Source organism: Chiloscyllium plagiosum, chromosome 36 (genome assembly GCF_004010195.1).
Source record: "Chiloscyllium plagiosum isolate BGI_BamShark_2017 chromosome 36, ASM401019v2, whole genome shotgun sequence".
Taxonomy (NCBI): Eukaryota; Metazoa; Chordata; class Chondrichthyes; order Orectolobiformes; family Hemiscylliidae; genus Chiloscyllium; species Chiloscyllium plagiosum.
Window position 1 is genome coordinate 28,926,767 of NC_057745.1, and position 16,883 is coordinate 28,943,649.

General features: G+C 43.2%; 2 protein-coding genes across 5 annotated transcripts in view; one reads left to right on the forward strand and one right to left on the reverse strand.

Moving 5' to 3' along the window:
* Positions 1-16,883, forward strand: part of zgc:158785 (uncharacterized protein LOC791214 homolog) — an 85,650-nt gene that overhangs the window by 57,002 nt on the left and 11,765 nt on the right. The window lies entirely within an intron of this gene.
* The window catches only part of LOC122541073 (lamin-L(III)-like), a 43,695-nt gene that overhangs the window by 22,382 nt on the left and 4,430 nt on the right, over positions 1-16,883 (reverse strand). For 2 of the 3 annotated variants that reach the window (XM_043677585.1, XM_043677584.1), the window contains exons 2-4: positions 12,095-12,251; positions 11,876-12,001; positions 5,513-5,683 (exon numbers count right to left, since the gene is read on the reverse strand). In XM_043677585.1, the coding sequence (XP_043533520.1) occupies positions 5,513-5,683; positions 11,876-12,001; positions 12,095-12,251 (454 nt within the window). Of the gene's footprint in view, positions 1-5,512; positions 5,684-11,875; positions 12,002-12,094; positions 12,252-12,668; positions 12,819-16,883 lie in introns of those variants that run through there. The other variant, XM_043677586.1, reaches the window with a different exon arrangement.

Below are 16,883 nucleotides of genomic sequence, written 5' to 3' on the forward strand. Positions count from 1 at the left end.
AGATGACATTTATGGCAATGAGCTTTTCACTCATTTTAGGTGCGATACAGGGGTGTCCATTTTAATCAGACAGATGTGCCACGGTTGAAAACACACTGTAGCCTACAGTCAACATTTCCTCCAAACTGAGTACTGCTCAGACATTTCATGAACATTTCCAAAGGTTGCTGCTGCACATGAACTTCAGAGACCAGTGCAGAAGGTAACAACATTTCATGGAACATTGCATTCAGCTACATAGTCCAGGAAACATAGCATTTGGACTAAAGCAATCTGCAACACAAGGGGCGTCAAATAGTAGTCTTCACAGTGGAGAATTCACACTCCTGAGCATGAATGAGTGTTTTAACCCAAATGAAGTCTTCAATTTGTTTCAGCCCCTGCCATTTGAAGTCAAGAAACAGACAGTTATGGCCCAATAGTCAAAGATAGTCACGGCCGGCACAGTGGCCAGCACTGCTACCTCATAGCGCCAGGGACCCGGGTTCGATTCCAGCCTCAGGCGACTGTTTATGTGGAGTCTGCACATTCTCCCTGTGTCTGCATGGGTTTTCTCCGGTTTCCTCCCACAATCAAAAGATGTGCAGATTAGGTGAATCGGCAATGCTAAAATGCCCATAATAATCAGGGATGTGCAGGTTAGGTGCATTAGTCGGGGTAAATGTAGAGTAATAGGGTAGGGGAATAGGTCTGGGTGGGTTACTGTTTGGAGGGTGGACCTGTTGGGCCGAATGACCTGTTTCCAAACTGTAGAGATTCTATGATTCGGTATTGGTTTTACAATAGAACAAGTAGCCAAAAAGACAAGTAGAAGGTTTACCAGTCTCCCTGGACTCGTCATAGAAGTCAATGTCGATTAGCTACGATGACAGATGTAAATTTATCTATACCGTCAGCAAGATGGAAACATGTGACTAAACCAGATTGGCAGAAATGTTTGTCACTCCCATCAACATAAAGCATTCAGGCTGCTGCCATATTCAGCAGGTTTTATAGAAAGACACAAGCAGGCAGCCAATGAGCTGCATACCCTAGTGAGTTAACTGACACATCCAAAATTATTATGTACCTCCAAGTGCAACACTGCTTAGTGATCAGTGATATCAGATGTTGACAAGGAAAGGTTCAAGCAGAATGTTTGATTTCTTTAACTTCCAGGAAGAGCCAGAGACAGAGATCATACCAAAAAAACAAACAAACCGTCTGCAAATAACAAGTTAGAGAGGCAAACATGTTAAACTCACCAGTAATGCAAACAGGAAGAGCAAATCCAAACTCATCATCACATTCAAGAGTCCACACATTTCACAGATTTACTAAAAATAAAAAGCTACTCGCACAGATTGAAGATTTGGTGCATCGTACATCTTTTAAGTGAATCGATCAACTTCCACAGTCAAGAATAAAAATTGCATACTTTGGAGATCCAGGACACTGTCAAAAAGTGATCTGGTCCAAAGATTCAAGATCTTGCAAACAGAAACGTCAGCTTCAACAGGATGCCTGAGCACCAAGAAGGAAACACATGAGTTTAAAATGAACTTCCAGACCTCTCACCATCAAGAACAGAATCAAAACCATAGTAGTTAAGTTAAAAATCTATCAGGATTCCAGGTCTGATGAGATCACCACCATAGACATGTACACAGCATGGAAACAGTCTAACTCGTCCATGCCGACCAGATATCCGAAGTTAATCTAGTCCCTTTTGCATGCACTTGGTCCATATCCCTCTAAACCCTTCCTATTCACATACCCACCCATATGCTTTTTAAATGTAATTGTACCAGCCTCCACCATTTCCTCTGGCATCTCATTCAATACATGCACCACTCTTTGCATCAAAACATTGCCCCTTAGGTCCTATTTAAAATCTTACCCCTTTCATCCTAAAACTATGCCCTCTAGTTCTGGACTCCCCACCCCAGGGAAAAGACGGTCTATTTATCCTATCCTGCCTCTCATGATATTATAGACCTCTATAAAGGTCACCTTTCAGCCTCTGACACTCCAGGGAAAACAGCCCCAGCCTATTCAGCCTCTCCCTATAGCTCAAATCCTCCAACCCTAGCAACATCCTTGTAAATCTTTTCTGAACCCTTTCAAGTGTCATAATTCCAATTGTTAGGAGTTCAGAGTTGCACACAATATTCCTCAAGTGTCCTAACCAATGTTCTGTACAGCTGAAACATGACCTACCAGCTCCTATACTCAATGCTCTGATCAATAAAAGTAAAGTTACTAAACGTCTTCTTCACTGTCCTCTCGCTAAAACTCCACTTTCAAGGAGCTATGAACCTGCACTCCAAGGTCTCTTTGAAAAGCAACACTCCCCAGGACCTTATCACTAAGTGTAGAAGTCCTGCCCTGATTTGCCACTCCATCTGCCACCTCTCAGGAGTGCCCATCTGATGAAAATCCTGTTTTACTCTGAAGTAACCTTCTTCACTGTCCATTACACCTCCAATTTTGGTGTCATCTGCAAATTTACTATCTGTACCTCCTATGTTCACATCCAAAAGACAAAAAGCAGTGGACTCAACACCCATCTTTGTAGTACACCACTGGACACAGACCTCCATTCTGAAAAGCATCCTTGGAGGATCATGAAACTGCATGACACCAAAGTTTTGAAGCAAGAGACAGAGTGATAGAAATGTACAACACAAACAATCCCTTTGGTCCAGTTTAACCACACAGACCAGATATTCTAAATTAGAGTTGAGTGTGGTACTGGAAAAGCACAGCAGGTCAGGCAGCATCCGAGGAGGAGGAAGACCTGCTCCTCGGATGTTGCCTGACCGGCTGTGCTTTTCCAGCACCACACTCTCAACTCTAATCTCCAGTATCTGCAGTCCTAGCTATCCTAAATTAATCTAGTCCCATTTGTCAGCATTTGGTCCATATCCCTCTAAACCCTTCCTATTCATAGTCACCCAGACGCCTCTTAATGTTATATTTGTACCAGCCGCCTCTACATCCTCTGGCAGCTCATTCCTTACACGCACCACTGTGTGAAAAGGTTGCCCCTTAGGTCCCATTTATATCTTTCCCCTCTCACCTTAAATCTATGGCCTCTAGTTTTAGAGGCCCCCAACATAGGAAAAGACATGGGACGGACTGTGAATTTGAAAAAAATAATTACATATACAAATGTATAAACATTGACAATGGAAAAATAAGCATGGGAGGAAATGTATTAGAATGTAAGGATCTTAATAGGTTAGTACAGAGGAGTGCCTGAAGCATGATCATGTCAGACTGACTTGATAGAGGATTAGCTTCAGATCTCGAAGGAGTAAATCCTACCGACTGGGTCTTTCTTCCTCATAGACATCCTGATGGAGACCATGACGCGTGTCTAGCGAGTATCCTATAATCAACATTATGCGGTTTAAGACAATAGCCTCTCCTCATTTGGCTACCTTTTGGTTTTCGTCTTCCACACTAGATCCATACCAGAAAGAGGATTGTGACTGTGAATCTGACAGCTCAAATGATATGCGATGGCATGGGGAGGATTCATATTGCAACAACTATAAGCATCAATTACTCCACATCCAAATGAAATAGCAGTGTTAAAGAATTCCAGAGATTCACTCGCCTCAAAGAAGAGACCCGATGCATTTAAATTACAAAACTCATTATATGACAGAGCTGAACGTAAAGTTTGTTTTAATGCTGTTTTTTGGGACAACAGGTACTTATTTACAGATACAAGAGATATGGATGTGCCTTTATAGCCTGCCTATCCTTAGCTGGAGATGGGAAACCACAGGGGAGGTGGGGGAGGGGGCGGGAGAAGGGGGAAGGGAAGTAGCACAATGAGGAGTTGGTGAGAAAAAAGACGAGGTCATTTCCTCCTGACTGTGGCATCCATTCAGCTGGTCACCCACCCGTAACAATGGCCTTGCTTTGTATTAACTGATGTCCCACCATTCCATATAACTATGAGACTGCTGACCACATTCTACCCTCATGGAGTTGTGTTGTTCTGATATTTAGTTAGACCAGTTACTAAATTATAAAGGATTGTAAAGATTCTTCATTTACAGTTTGTGTAAGTAACGTTTGTAGTAAATCTCATCTCATTTCAATGATCTCCGGTTTCTCTTGCCACTCACAAATAGGTTCACTCTGGTGATATAACTTTCATTTAGCTGAGCTCCATCACAGAATCAGACTGCAGCATGACCTCTCCTCTCAAACTAGCTAGTCAAAGTGCATCTCCCTCTCAGCTGACCTGAACAACTGATCCCAAACAACTGATCATATTTTTTTTTAAAGCAACCTCTCACCACCGCAGAGACTCCTGTAAGATCATAATAGGACCAGGCGGTGGTCATTTGGTCCATCGAGCCAGTCTCCCGTTGATATCACAGCTGATCAGATGCAGGTTAATCCACTGCCTGCTCCCCATTGCCCTCTACCAATCAGTCGATCAGACTAAATCAATAATCCAGCTACCACAGGAGTTTTCATTCTCATGCCTCATCATAAACCCTTAATATCAACAGTGCTGCCGGGTTCTCATTCTCCCAGCATCCACTGCTCTCAAGCTCCCTTAGAATCTAATATTTCAATATGATCACCTCTCATTCTTCTGAATTCCAATGCATACAAGTCCACCCTGCTTAACATTTGCTCGCAAGGCAACCCCTTCATCCCGGTGAACTCTCAGGACTACTTTCAAAGCAAACATATTGCCTACCTTAAGGACGGGGGTCCCAAACTGTACACAGTATTCCTGATGTGGACTCACCATTGCGTTATACAGTTGCACCTACTTTTATACTCCATCTTCCTTTCAACAAAGGCTACTTTTCTTCTGCCTTCCAAATTACCTGCTGTGCCAGCATGTTAATTTTCTGTGGCTCCAGTACAAGGCCACTTATCTGTCCAAAACTTAGTTAAAATTAATTTGTTAAATTACGAGCCCTTTTTTGTCATCAAGCCAGCTCAGGATCTCCAGAGAGGGGAAAACAGGCTAATCTACAGTGGGTAAATATTTAGCAGAAGCTACTGAATACTGTATGCGAACGACATATCCATTAGTTTACAATCAGATAAAAGGTAGCTATTTTGTCCAAATCTATTTGCATACTTTTTGTTCTCAGCTCAGCTATATCTGCCAAGTGGGAAAGAGCATACTTAATGTTTTAATGTTAATTTGTCAGAATCAAGTATAAACATATCAACTCATTTGAAAGGAAACTCCCCTAAATACACACACTTATCGCAGTTTATTTTGACATGTTTTGCATAATTACTTGCATGTTACATGACTCAAACCCACAGCATCGTAGCTAAAAATCAGCAACTCACTCAGTTATCACAATTATATTCTTAAATGCAATAATGACTGTTTAAGAAATGCTAGCATATCGCAAGAATGAAAATTGTATCGACTTTTGCTTCATCATACAATTATCTCATTTTCTCTAAGTAATAGCATCATAGGGATATTGAGAGTTAGAATATTTCACAGAACGTTTCCGACAGTAATTGTTACCTTGGCATCAAAGTTCCCTTCCAGTTGCTCCTTGTACTGCTTAATCTGTTCATATTGATCATGCCTTAGCTGCTGAAGTGCCTCAGCTAGTTTGTTCCCACATTCCTGTTGACTACCAGCCTCGATTTCTTGGAGTCTAGTTTCATTATGCCTCTTGATTCTCATGATTTCCTGCATGAATAGACGTTAACACAGTTTTCAAAACAAAAACAGACAAATAATTCATCATAAATATTTCCAATTAAGAACTGTGCAAGGAACTGTCCAAGCTAATGGGAAAATCTTCTGTTGTGTAAGGTTTTGATTAGTTTTAACCAATTTCCAGAATTTTCTACTACAAATGGAGCATGCTGGCACATGATATTGGATCACCAATGCCAGGAACCATGGGCTAGGAGATGCCAATTACATTGTCTACTGTACTGAATTGCCACATTTTAAAGCAAAAAGGAAAATTAGCTGCACACGTCTATTATTTTGCTGGCAGAAGGATTAATATGTAGGGAGTAGGGGTGAACACAAAGTTTATTGACAGAAAATAAAAATGCTTCTTGGAACGCTTACTTATCAGAGAAGTGAACAAAATAAAAGCCTTGATAATGGCATTTAAATTTCATTCTTTCAACATTTAGGACTGAGATGAGGTGAAATTTCTTCACCCATGGAGTGGTTAAGCCAGTGCAAAATCCTCTACCACAGAAAGCAGTTGGGACCAAAACATTGTTTTCCAGAATGAGTTAGATATAGTTCTTAGGGCTAAAGTGATCAAAGGGTTTGGGAAGAAAGCAGGAACAGGGGCCAGAGTTGGATGATTGTTCATATGATGGCAGGGCATGCTCGAAGGGCCGAATAGCCTATTCCTGCTCCTATTCCTGCTCCTATTCATCTGTGTTCCTATGTTCAACTCAACTACCTCAAATAGGGAAAACAAGAGTTGGTTGGCAAGTAAATTTGAATAGTGACCTCAACATTAAGTAGAAATACCAAGTAGTATTTAACACCCTACTCCTCGTGGGGAAGGGGAGGGGTAGGAGCCTTGCTGCTTAGGAGACTCTGCCCTGATGAAGTCTCCGGTGGGAACTGGGTTCTTAAGAGCCTCATCTGCTACCGTTGGTTTTCACATAGCGACGAGTGGAGGTCATAAGCAAACCCAGCAGGGCTTCTTTTAGGGGCCTCCATGGCATCTTTCACCTTCCTTCTGTGTCCATGAGGCAGGGTAACCCTAGACCTGAGGCAGGTGCATTAACAATGAAGACCTCAGTGTTAGCAGATCTTAGCAGGTGGAGCTGCCACTCAAGATCCTTGACCCAGAGTTGAGCCACCACTGCTCCATTAAGAACTCAACACTAAGGCCACCTTCTCATAAAATGATGTACTGGCCTCAAACCCCCATCACCTACATTAAATCCCTCCAACCTCTGCCTTGTCATATCATTTCATAATATTAATGGGCTCAATCAGATCCCACTCAGTTTGTTCAACCTTTTCTGTGCAGAACTCCATTTTAGTCATTGCTTTCCCTCACTGTTACATTTTGAGGCTGTTTCACCATTACACAGCAATTTATTCTTTTACAACGTTGACAGCATTGGCTCATTCTTTTTAAATAAAGGTATTTTGTTGTTGTTTGCAGTCGTGAGTTCTATCTAGGAATACATGTTACATGTACTTTGCAAGCTTAGGATTGAATCTTCTAGGTTTTTGGCAAGGTGTGATCTGTATGGAGTACTGCAGAATAATTTCAGCCACACAGCTGATTGAGTCTTTTTATTGTATCTTATGCATTTCATTGCATCAAATGGCATTTCAGTCCTCGTGGCAAGACTCACATCGAATTCCCTGCCTCTGTTTACTTGCTGCTCAGACCAGCAGCCCTTGCAGTTGTGCCAACTCCTGTAGCCCACTGCACAGCTGCAGGCCTGCTGCCATCTGCAAGCTGTGCTGATTGGCTGTGGAAGGAGTGAGGAGAGATGGAGAAGGGGAGGCTGGCATCTCACTTCTCCAAGAGGGTCCTGCACGGCCCTTGTGTATGGGGCAGCGGAGAGGAGTACTCTTCCTAGAGGAGGCTGCCATGCAAATCATAGTCAGGGATGACCACCCAGGTCAGTGCCATCTCCAGGGGCCAGGAGGAGTGGAAACAGTGCAGGAAGATGGCCAGTAATCTTCTTCCCTCTGCCAGGGATCTGCACTCTGGTACCTCATACATATCTGTGCCACATTACCCATCTCAATGTTTACCCTCTGATAAAACACCTTCCCTCACTTGCTCTCAATCACCCCCTCCTCTCCTATACAAGTAACACCCACACACCCCTGTGCTGCCTCCTCCCTCCTCCAGGATCCCTTACATACCTTTGTTCAATGTACACCCCAACACCTGTGCCACTCATTTCTACTTTACACATTGGACATGAAAGTGCACATACAGGAGAAGACATCCTGTGACATAGCACAGTGACATTGGACAGATGGCAGAGTGCCAGATTTCTGTGTCCTCACTCCCTCAGAGATAAGGATACTCACCCTTGCAGGAGAAGACAGGGCTGCTCCTGGGGGGCTACAGAGACATCTATGCCCCAAATTAATTGAAATGAATCAGGTTCATCATGTACTCATGAGTACAGTGAAATGTTTACAAGTTGCCACTTACAGCACCATCAGAATAACTGTCCTTCCACAATAGTACAATAAATCAAAATTATTTTTTTAAAAAGAGAGAAATGAAAATAAAAACAAAAAGAAGTTAGACCATTTCACAGCTCTGGGATAGAGGACTCAACCACCCCGCACCCCAATGAAATCTCGGACTGGATACGCATGATGACGAAGCAAAGCCACTGGCAGTCACAGATGATGCTGAAGCTGTCAGCATGAAGACTTGTCATCTCCCTGCACCAGTCAGATTAACCAGGCATCAGGCTAACCATGACTAACCAGCAGCTGCAATGCCTTCTGTCTCATGTGTTTTACAGGTTCACTTGCCCACCCAAGGATCAGCCCATCTCCTACAAAGGGACTTTCTCAACCTCTCCAGATGATCCCTCCAATGCATCCTCACTATCTTAAAAACTGCTTCCCAGACTTCTCAGTAGGGCACACTGAGTTTCACGACAGCTCTGCAGATGGGTGAGTAAGAGATGCCCCAGGCCATTAACACTGAGCACTGTTGGAGACCAGGTGCCTGCTCAAATTCTGGCAGGAGATGACCCAGTAGTCTCAGTCAGGAGGGACATTGTGCAGATGCACAATAGCAGAACCTACGTCAATGCAACCAATCCCTTGATGCTCCGCTTGTCATCGCTAAGACTCTGCAGCCAAGCTTGTGACCACCTGTCTGCCTCCAAGGACGAGTTGGCAACTGCTCTGAGACAGGCCCAGCAATTTCACCAGCCACAGGAGAGTCGCTAATACCTGCAGCATACTGTGGCATACATTGGTCCTGAGGACCCAAGACTGTACAAAAGTAGGACAGGAAGCCTGGAGCCTATTCCAGGTGTCCACTCCCAATCACACCCATTTGCTCCTCAAGGAGACAGGGCAGAGCCAAGGGGCATCCAGCTGGAGGAACTGCCACTCTCAGGCCCCTCAACAGTCTGCATCCATGGGACTGTGGAGGGGTCAGGACCTCCCTCTCCAACCTGCCTGCCCACATCTGAGTGTTGACTGTTCCAGCTGAGGAGGGTTAATTTGCCACTGGCACTGTCTGAACTCAAATAGACCTCGTTACCTCAGGGTCAATGGCATCCATTACAGAGCAGCCTCTCTCCAGCCTCTGCTCTATCGATGGGCTAACAATGCAGGAGGGAAAAAAGGAGAACAGTCTAATAACGATACATGAGGGCAACAACTGAGAGACATGTAAATAGCTGCAGCTTGCGTCAAAAATGATGCTACGTCAATTGTTACGATATTTTATAAACTGATGAGTTTCACTGGTCACGTGCCTGTCTGTGCATCTGTTTTACCGACAGACCATTAAATTGGAGCAATGGTTGGGGATGTATGGTGAACAAATGCATCATGGAGGAAGGAAAGGTGCAATGGCTGTGCATGACATTGACCCAGAGTGACCCCCTCCCCCAACTTCACAATTGCCTACTGTTTGGCTGGTTGAGAGAGCTGGCATATACATCAGTGGGAATTCCCCAGCAGCGACAGTGACGGAGGGTTCAATTGAGACGGTCAATGCTGCAGGTTAGCCAGGGAGTAGCGACCGTGTGCTGGTATTGCCAGAATAAAGTCTAAGGGCTGTATTGCTCCCATGTGAATGCCCAGTGACTGGTTGCAGATGCAGCTCCCTCCCTTCCGAGCAATCTCACTTATCCTGCTGACCGCCAGCCCTTTTGCTGCCATTTACCTTAACACTGTAATCGCTTCATGATTGGAGCTACCGGTGTTTTTCAGCCTCCAACAAAAGACAGCTGGGACCACCAACATCAGCTTCTCCAGTTGAAGAGCTCACTCAGTTACAGCTGCAGGACTTCACACTTCCTCAGGCCATCCCTAAGCTGTGTACATGCTCCAACAACTGTCATCCCTTCCTCCCATAACCCTCTTAACTTCTGCAAATAAAAATGACAGGATGGCTGTTACCCACCTGATATATCAATGCCAGCCCAGACCTGCCCTTAACCTCTGCCTGGGGGCCACATTTGGCCTTATCAAATGGTGCTGGGCAATTGCACCAATCACCAGTACCAGGCATGTAATCCCATAGACACAGGGTTATCGAGTGTGAAGACAGCAAGGGAGCAGCCCTGGTAACCAGCCTGATCCATGTTGCAGACTGGGTTCTAGCCTGTGTGTCATTAACTGTACCCAGTACAACAATACACTGATGATTGGTGTGTCAACCAGTCTGCCTTTGCAGGACGCAATCCAATGCATTGGAGGATACCATGATGGTAGTGATGATTTCCTGAAAGTGGAGTAGCAATGCCTGTGGTGGAAGGATATGTCCTGGTGGATTGTGCTCTGGTCTGCAGTTTGTCTGTCAGCAAAGCGGATGCCTTTTGGGGCAAGCAGCGAGTTGAACCTGCTTTGGTTTCCACATTGAGTTTTCCCATCACTCACTTGTGGAGAGTTTGGCAAGTCACAACTCATGGAAGAGTTCGGCTATTAATAAGATACTTAACAAGCAACGACCATCATCATTTGGGAGCTGGTTGCTGCCTGACAAGAATCTCGCCTGGTTGTACCATTCAGCTCACCATAGCTAAGGTCATTTCGAGTTGGCAAGACTCTGTGCTCCATCATTGCTCTTGCTCATGCATTTCCCACCCTCCCTCCACCAAGCCTCATCACTGTGTCCCTTTGATTAGATTAGATTCCCTGCAGTGAGGAAATAGGCCCTCTGGTCAAACAAGTCCACACCGACCCTCCGAAGAGTAACCCACCCAGACCCATTTCCCTCTAATGCAGCTAACACTACGGGCAATTTAGCATGGCCAATTCACATGACCTGCACATCTTTGGATTGTGGGAGGAAACCGGAGCACCCGGAGGAAACCCACGCAGACATGGGGAGAATGTGCAACCTCCCCACAGACAGTTGCCCGAGGCTGGAATCGAACCTGGATCCCTGGTGCTGTGAGGCAGCAGTGCTAACCACTGAGCCACCGTGCCACTCCTTTAAGCAGTTTTACTATTTCTGCTGAATTATCTTCGATATTACATATGATCCAACTCACCCTTTACTGATATTGCAATTTGATTCTGATTTGACATGGATATCTTTTTCACTATAGAGGGTTACATGGGATATTAAGAATCAAATAATCCAACTAGCATTGCCAGGCACTGGAAACCTCTTCGAGATAAGGGCTTCACTCGATGTCTTGAACAGCTGAATGCTGATGACAGAGAAACAGATGGTGACAAAAAAAATGTAATATATAGAAAAGTGAAATAAAGTTAACTTTCTCATATATCCCAGAGGGGAAAGGAAAAGTAGTTTAAAGAAAACAATATCACTTGGAAAGGAGTCTATTTTAAGGCACACAAGATGAGTCAGAGCATTATTTATAAGTTTTACTCGTGCTTTCCCTGGGATGGCCACAGTTTTGTCGTCAGGCATTCAGTAGCATTGGCCTGCACAAAACAGCCATGTGTCACTGGGAAGGACCGATCTGGTGAAAAAAAATCTTAAATGTTCACTTTTGTACTGGTTTTGTATGTCCAATATAAAATGGACATGAACGAAATCTGGATATCATATTTCCATAACATGAGGGAGGAGATTCTAGCTAACTAAGCTACTCTGGGAATTCAGTTCCACATCAAGACCTTTAAACACAGTGATTGATGCAAGTTCATTCTGTCAGGGAATGGAACATGGTTGTAACTCAGAGATAAGATGCATACCTTCTCATGTAAGCTTTTCTGAAAATCCAGCTTTTCCTGCAACGTCCGTGCTCTGTGCGCCAAGTCCCAGTTTTGTAACTTTTCATCTTGGAGCTGTGCTTTAGCGTCGCTGGCAACTGACTTAACCTAAAGGAAAATGAAGCAGACAACACCATTATTTTGTTTTTGAGGTGGGGTGGGATGGGAAGGGGGGGGCCTTGCTGATAGTGCCATGCTTACGTTTGCGAGCTCAGCTTTGACTTCGCTGAGCTCATTCTCCAAGGTTGCTTTCTCGCTTAGCTTTGTCGCCAGTTGAGCTTCTTTGGAATTCAGGCAAGTTTCCAAAACAGTCACTCGGGCCAAAGCACCTTTCAACTCAAATTCCTTTTTTCCATTTCTGAAGGAATATTAAAAAAAATTGTTTATTGTTCAATTGATTTTCACTTGAATTAGGATTTCCCTGATTGGTTCTAAACTTAGCATTAGAAGCAACTTCCTGCTTTTAGTTGGATTTACGCCAGGTGGGGAAAAGGGACAAGACAAATAAAGAAAAAGACTCACCTTTTAAAAAAAGCAAAGAAACACAGATACTTTGACCATCTCCCTAGGGATTATGTATTTGAATACTGCAATGTCGTTTACGTATATTAGTTCTGAATTTTTACCTCTCCAAATATTCTTGGGTTCTACTACTCAGGGCAAGACTGAGTAGTTTACCCAGGTCCAGTTCATTTAGAATCCCATCAACAGTCACTATGGGCAATTTGCAATCCTTGCTTTTTCAGACAGAAAATGACCAAAAAAGAAAAATTACCTGATCCATACTCCCATCCATTACTTTGGTTTCTTTGTTGACTGGGTGGCTGGTTTATGATTACGTGAGAAAGGTTCAATTCCAGCACCAGTTGAGGCTCCCATGAGGGACTCTCCTTCTCCCCTCACCTGAGGGTATGGTGACCCTCAGATTAAACCACCAGTCATCTCTGTAATGAGAGAGCAGCCTTATGGTCTGGTGAGACTTTGGCAACTTTACCATTTATTCCAGTGTTTTACAATTTTTGGGAAAATGAAGGTGTGTGTTTGGGAAGCCGTGCTATACTCTAGCCATTCAATAGCTGTTATACCCTCCTACTGCATTGTGACAGTCAGGACTGTACTCCGAATATAGTCAAACAAGTACTTCATAAAAAGTCAGGTTTACCCTTCAGTTTTGAACTTTTACTAGGTGCTATCTGATACCTTCTGCTCACTGCTGCTGAATGTTAATCTGTTTAACATATCAATGCCTTTATAGCCCATGAAAAACACAAATGTGATTTAAAAAGTCACCTAAGAGATATGCAAGCTGCTTTTATTGAAAAGTTCAGCAATTCACATTGATGCTCAGACAAATGTATTTCATCTGAAAACAAATTTAAACACAGCAGCTAGATCAAGAGATCATTTTGATTACCTTTCCAGCAAAGATACTTGAAAGCATCCATACTGATGAAACGCCACTCGAAATTGTGGTGCATGTTAACCAACTAGAGACAGGAGGAAATAGTGGGTTTGCTTGGGGAGCTGTACAATGCATGTCACAGAACTATCAGAGCATAGGAAGAGGTCATGTAGCCCACATGCTTCTCCCAGTTCTATTACCAAGTGTCAATCATCTGCCTTTCCCCCGGTGGGCGGCACGGTGGCACAGTGGTTAGCACTGTTGCCTTACAGCGCCAGAGACCCGGGTTCAATTCCCGCCTCAGGCGACTGACTGTGTGGAGTTTGCACATTCTCCCAGTGTCTGCGTGGGTGCTCCGGTTTCCTCCCACAGTCCAAAGATGTGCAGGTCAGGTGACTTGGCCATGCTTAATTGCCAGTAGTGTTAGGTAAGGGGTAGATGTAGGGGTATGGGTGGGTTGCGCTTCGGCGGGTAGGTGTGGACTTGTTGGGCCGAAGGGCCTGTTTCCACACTGTAAGTAATCTAATCTAATCTAATCTACCTGTACACTTCTTTTCAAATAATCATTCACACTCCTCTTGAATGCCTCAGTTGAACCTGCTTCCACCACATTTTCAGGTAGTGTGTCCCACATCTCAACTACTTGCTTAGTGAAAACATTTTCAGTCAGGTCACTTCAAATCTACTTCTTCTCAGTTATTTATCTTTGACGAGCAGGAACAGCTTCTTTCCAGCTACTAAACCGAACCCACTTGATCTTAAAAACCTCCATCAAATTTCCCCTCAGCCTTCTTTTCTCCAAGGAGAACAGTCCTAATTTCTTCAATCTGATCTCATAACTGAAGGTTCTCATTCCTGGAAACAGGCTTGCAAATTACTTTTATACCTTCTCCAACACATTTGTATCTCTCCTATAATATCATGCCCACAACTGTACACAATACTCCAGCTAAAATTCTAACAAATGATTTGCACCAGTTCAGCATCAATTCCAGTGCTAGTACTCTATTAAAGCAGAGGCCATTGCATGTTTCCTTAACTGCCATTTCCACCTTCAAAGATCTGTGCACATAACATACATAGGTCCACCTGTTCCTGCACCCCCTTTAGAATTGGAACCCCAATTTTATATTGCCTTTCAACGTTCTTCTGACCAAAGTGGACCACCTCATACTTCTCAGCATTAAGCCCTATCTGCCCACTAACCATCCAAGCAACCAACTTGTCAATGTCCTTGTTCATCATTTGCAGTGGATGTAAATATGTTTTATAGCAGTCACAGTTATAAAAGGTGACAAAATCCCATTAGCAACTCTAACATGAAGTTGGCAAACCCAGGACATGCTGAGATTTGGAAGTTCATAAACAGGTTAATAGTACGATGTCTACTTGCAATTGCTGTCAACTCCCCAACATCAATTGCCAAACCCTTATTTATACTAGAAACTGCCTATGGAGGTTGTGCTGAGAGAGTTATATTTTGGGAGATATTTAATGGTGTCAGGGTTTGACCTTTGGGAAGGGGTATTGTATTAAGTGCCAATCAGGCACTCACCTGAACAGCAATGTGGTGCTGCGAGTTGGTGGCCAATCTCTCTTCCTCAATGTTGGATCCCTTGATCAGCCACTGTCTGATTTCGAGTGAGTGACTCCCCATACTCCCCATTGCAACAAAGGGCCACAAGCAAGGAGTAGCTTGGAGTTTCCAGCATGGTGAATGCTTAAGCCTGGGTCAATATTAGCAGTGTCAGGATGAAGCCTTTAAATGGGACATCAATTCTTCAAATCAAAAAAGTCTCAATTCCCAGGGAGGCAGAAAGCCCATGCACGAACCTTTCTGCTCAAATATTGAGGCAGAATCAGGGAGGAAGTAGGGTCCAAGTCACCCTCCTGCCTGATCAAATACCCTCACAAACTCTCTTCAGAGCATTAGATTCCACACACTACCTAAAAAAGGTGCTGCAACAACACCTGAGACAGGATAATGTGAATACAATGTGGCACGTATACCCTGCATCAAGAAATGGGGAGGAATATTTACTTTTAAAAACATCAGCAGGGCACCACACAGACTTAATTCAGTTTGCAGAATTGGTTAACACTGATTAACAAATGAGATAAAGCCAGAAAATTAAATATGAAAATTAGAGGATGACCAGAAAGTACAGTGGTGAGATCTTCAGCTTAAGCAATACAGAAAATAGCCTATCAGCTCTAGTGTCACAACTTGGTCATGAGAGGGAAGTACTTTTGGGTTTTTTTTTTGTAGGTGGCTATCTCGTCTTCCGAAGTCTGCAGCCAACTGAACAGATGACAGTAACTGCACCTTAAACATTGATAATTAAAGTGACTTTGCTGTTTTTGGTGTTGTACCTTTATTTGTGGGAATAAAAATCATGGAACCAGTTGTACTCCATTAGCACACTGGCATGACACTTCAGTCTACAGAAATTGTAGATAGAATAATGAAGAAATACAAAGGGCGTCCAAATTAATCATTCCATTTGAATCTTGGTGTGTATGGTTTTGTCAAACCACTGGGCATTTGATTACATTCTATTGGCTGAAGGGCTTTGGTAAGCTTTCTTCGGAACGGCCGTGCTTCCACTGGGAATGATGCAAGTTCAAGACGGAAACAATTACTTGGTTTAAGTCCACGAAGTTCAGCCAGGTGAGAAACTGATCACCTAAAATTGCTCACACCTCTGGAGTCAGACCAGCAACCATTAAGATGTTGCATGCAGCAATAATCCAAGTACAACTCAAGGCAAAAGTTTTGCTGCACTCCCTTGTGTTCACAAGCAATGGTATGAAAATTTCATGAGCTAACAAAACACTTTAGTTGAAAGCCAAGTGACATTAATGGAATCCATCCCTTAAAAAAAAATCAGTTCTAGCTGCGACTCAACAATAGCCTTCATACCCAAGTTAGAAAACTGTTGATTCAAGCCCCAATCCAGGAATGCGAGCACAAGGGGCAACCTTGTGAAATAGTGAAATGCATTATTTAAACACAAAGTCTTTTATTTGTATAAGCATATAGAATGCCAACTTTAACCCTATGAGACAATCAATTTAGTTAGGTGAGAACAATACCTGAATTCTATTCACTTCCAGGGAATATTTTAATTTTCCCCAACTAATATCTTTTACAAGTTCTATACTGCTTTTTGTTTAGATCCCATGCGTTGTATGGAATCAAGAATTTTACTTATCTATGTCTGAAACTTAAGTTTTTATACATCAAGGTAAGTAATTATGTCAGGTTACTCTGCATTAAATAGAACTCGCCACCAAGTCAGTCCATTCTTGGAATATGCTTATATCCATGTGCATTATCTTCAGGATCTGCCATCCCTATCATTTGGGATCAGTAAATTTCAGTATCATTTTCCCTCAGCCTGTGTCCAAATTGTTTGTGCATCCGCAATATATCTAACAATTTTATTTGAACATGTGGACAATTCAATAGATCTCTTTCTTGCATAGTAAACCTGAGTATTGGTGTAATAAATGAAAGGGGGGGGAAAGAGATTCTTGTATAGTAAACCTGAGTATTGGTGTAATAAATGAAAGGGGGGGGAAAGA